The sequence below is a fragment of the Sorex fumeus genome, unplaced genomic scaffold (assembly GCF_029834395.1).
Source record: "Sorex fumeus unplaced genomic scaffold, SorFum_2.1 ptg000115l, whole genome shotgun sequence".
NCBI lineage: Eukaryota > Metazoa > Chordata > Mammalia > Eulipotyphla > Soricidae > Sorex > Sorex fumeus.
In genome coordinates this window covers 14164432-14166963 of record NW_026606172.1, presented here as the reverse complement: position 1 = coordinate 14166963, position 2532 = coordinate 14164432, and the positions used below count along the sequence as shown (strand labels likewise).

The 2532-nt window shown below is 37.5% G+C and overlaps 1 protein-coding gene across 1 annotated transcript; it reads left to right on the top strand.

Annotated features, from left to right (window-relative positions):
• The first annotated feature begins 1068 nt into the window (after positions 1 to 1068).
• Positions 1069 to 1551, top strand: LOC130043192 (60S ribosomal protein L21-like). Its single transcript, XM_056135474.1, has one exon. The coding sequence runs from the start codon at positions 1069 to 1071 to the stop codon at positions 1549 to 1551; it is 483 nt and encodes a 160-aa protein (XP_055991449.1).
• The last annotated feature ends 981 nt before the right edge of the window (positions 1552 to 2532 follow it).

Here is a 2532-nt window from a genome sequence, read left to right as displayed (position 1 = left end):
CCTTTGTAAGGGAGAGTAGGATAATCAAAGCAGTTATTATAACTCATATTATTTTATTGAAGGTGTGTCTTAATTGTCACACACAGTTGTAATTTATCATCAAATCTCACAATAAAAATTAATATCTTAGATCTTGCTTCTGAATTCCCACAGACCATCTTTGTTCTCATTGTGCTAACATTTCATTTGTGCAAAGCAGGAGTTTAGAAATAGGTAGGCAGTTAAACACAGGGGAAGTTTATTACACCCTGTAATATTTGGTGAGATTATTCCTAATATCAATCTTTAGCATCTTAGAAAATTATAATTTGTAATTGATGAAAATGATTACATTAGATTTCATTTGCTTAAGTTTTGTTCTTCCACAGTACTGGCATAGTTTGTCTTAGTTGTGAAGTATTTTTACTTTTAAGTATAAGGAAACCAAAGTTTAATGGCCGTGATCCAGAGACTCATTGTCGTTCTCTCTTAGAAGAGAGCATAAAAGGACACTGCTATAGCCATGATGATGAATCCCGTGCCAGGCTGTTCCATTTGGGGCACCCCAGAGAGAGGTGGGTGAGGTCCCTCCCCACCCCAAGGGACCCAGCCCCAGCAGCTGAAAACCTGCAGAACTCAACCTCTGCCATGCTCATGATTACTCTCCAAATGCTTGGGCAGAGCCTCACTGACAAGCAAACCTATCCCTGGACAGTGCTGCCGTAAATCTCATATCTCACACCACCCAAACTCCAAGAGTAGTGCAATTTGATGGGGTTTAAGGTAGAAGGCAAACAATCTTATAGGGAAATATAATTTTTACAAATATATGTGTGTGTGTAAAAATATAATTTTACAAAATTATGTTTGTTCATATGCGCACAAGGCTCAACCTTTAATAACATATTCAGGATGGAAACATCCAAAATATGGTGGTGGAAAGGTGAAATGGTGGTGCGATTGGTGTTCAAATGTTAAACATAATCAAATATTATGATCTACTTCATAAAAATAAAATCAAAATAAAATTTTTTAAAAAAGGAAACTGGCCTTTTGGCCAGAACCGTCAGTCCCTAGTAAATCGCAAAAATGACCAACACAAAGGGAAAGTGGAGTGGTACCTGCTGTATGTTCTCCAGACCTTTCAGGAAACATGGAGTTGTTCCTTTGGCCACATACATGCGTATTTACAAGAAAGGTGATATTGTAGACATAAAGGGAATGGACACTGTCCAAAAAGGAATGCCCCACAAATGTTATTATGGCAAAACAGGAAGCATCTACAATGTTACCCAGCATGCTGTTGGCATTGTTGTTAACAAACAAGTCAAGGGCAAGATTCTTGCCAAGAGAATTAATGTCCACATTGAGCATATTAAGCACTCTAAAAGTCGAGACAGCCTCCTGAAATGGGTGAAGGAAAATGATCAAAAAAAGAAGGAAGCCAAAGAGAAAGGAACTTGGGTTCAACTGCAACGCCAGCCTGCTACACTCAGAGAAGCACACTTTGTAAGAACCAATAGAAAGGAGCCTGAGCTGCTGGAGCCCATTCCCTATGAATTCATGGCATGAGAAGTGTTTGTTTAAAAATAAAGAGACTCCTGAACTATAAATAAATAAATAAATAGAAACTGAAGTTAAAATATCACTACCAAAAATTGGTATTAGACTAGATTTGGACCTTGACTAAAAATTCTAAGCTATTTTTACTTTTTGGATTTGATATACTAATTTCACACGGTCCAATTAAGAAACAACACTTTATGAAACTACTACTAGGTGCCAAGCTGGTGTGTGTTTGTTTGTTGTTTGTTTTTCTAAGCATGACTGCAATGATGAAATTGATGGGTAGAGAGATCTGATTACTTTGAAAGAAGCATGCCATGTTCTATGAATAAAAATACCACTTATAGCAGTAGGAAGATGTTCCAGTGCAATAACCCAGCTTTTCCCCACACAGCATAATATCCAAATACAAGAAAGTGCTACATTTTTTTCTGTCTCCCAAAGAAGCATGGCTTCCAAAGTCCTCTAGCATCCTGGAAGAGCTATCCAAGTGAAGAAGTGCTAAAAATAAGAAAAAGCGTAGGTATGATGCTCTCAAAGCAGGTGCTTGCACATGTTGCAACAAATTAAGATTTATAATTAAAATAAAAATTCTCCCAAAACTTAAGGAAACAAACAAAACCACAGGTGAATACTAAAATATCTCAAGTCACACTCCTACTCACTATGTCATCAGCCATCACTGAAAATAGGGACTAAATCTACATTATTATTGGCTTTGCTTTTAGAAGAGATAATAACATACACTTCATCTTAGTCTTTTTACTTTTATTTTTGGTTCTGATTTTGGGCCAGACCCAATGGTGTTCAGAGCTCACTTCTGACTCTATGGTCAGAGATCCTTCCTGCTGGGTCCCAGTTGACCTTATGTGGTGCCAGGCATTGAACTTAGGTATAAGATCACTTTGAATTGTCCTTTCTGCTTTGCCACAGGTAGCTTAAGTTTATTGGGTTACTCCCATCACAGTGCTTGCATTCCTCTATGTT

Coding starts and splice junctions, on each gene's coding strand:
- LOC130043192 (XM_056135474.1), top strand. CDS start 1,069: ATGACCAACACAAAGGGAAAGTGGAGTGGTACCTGCTGTATGTTCTCC.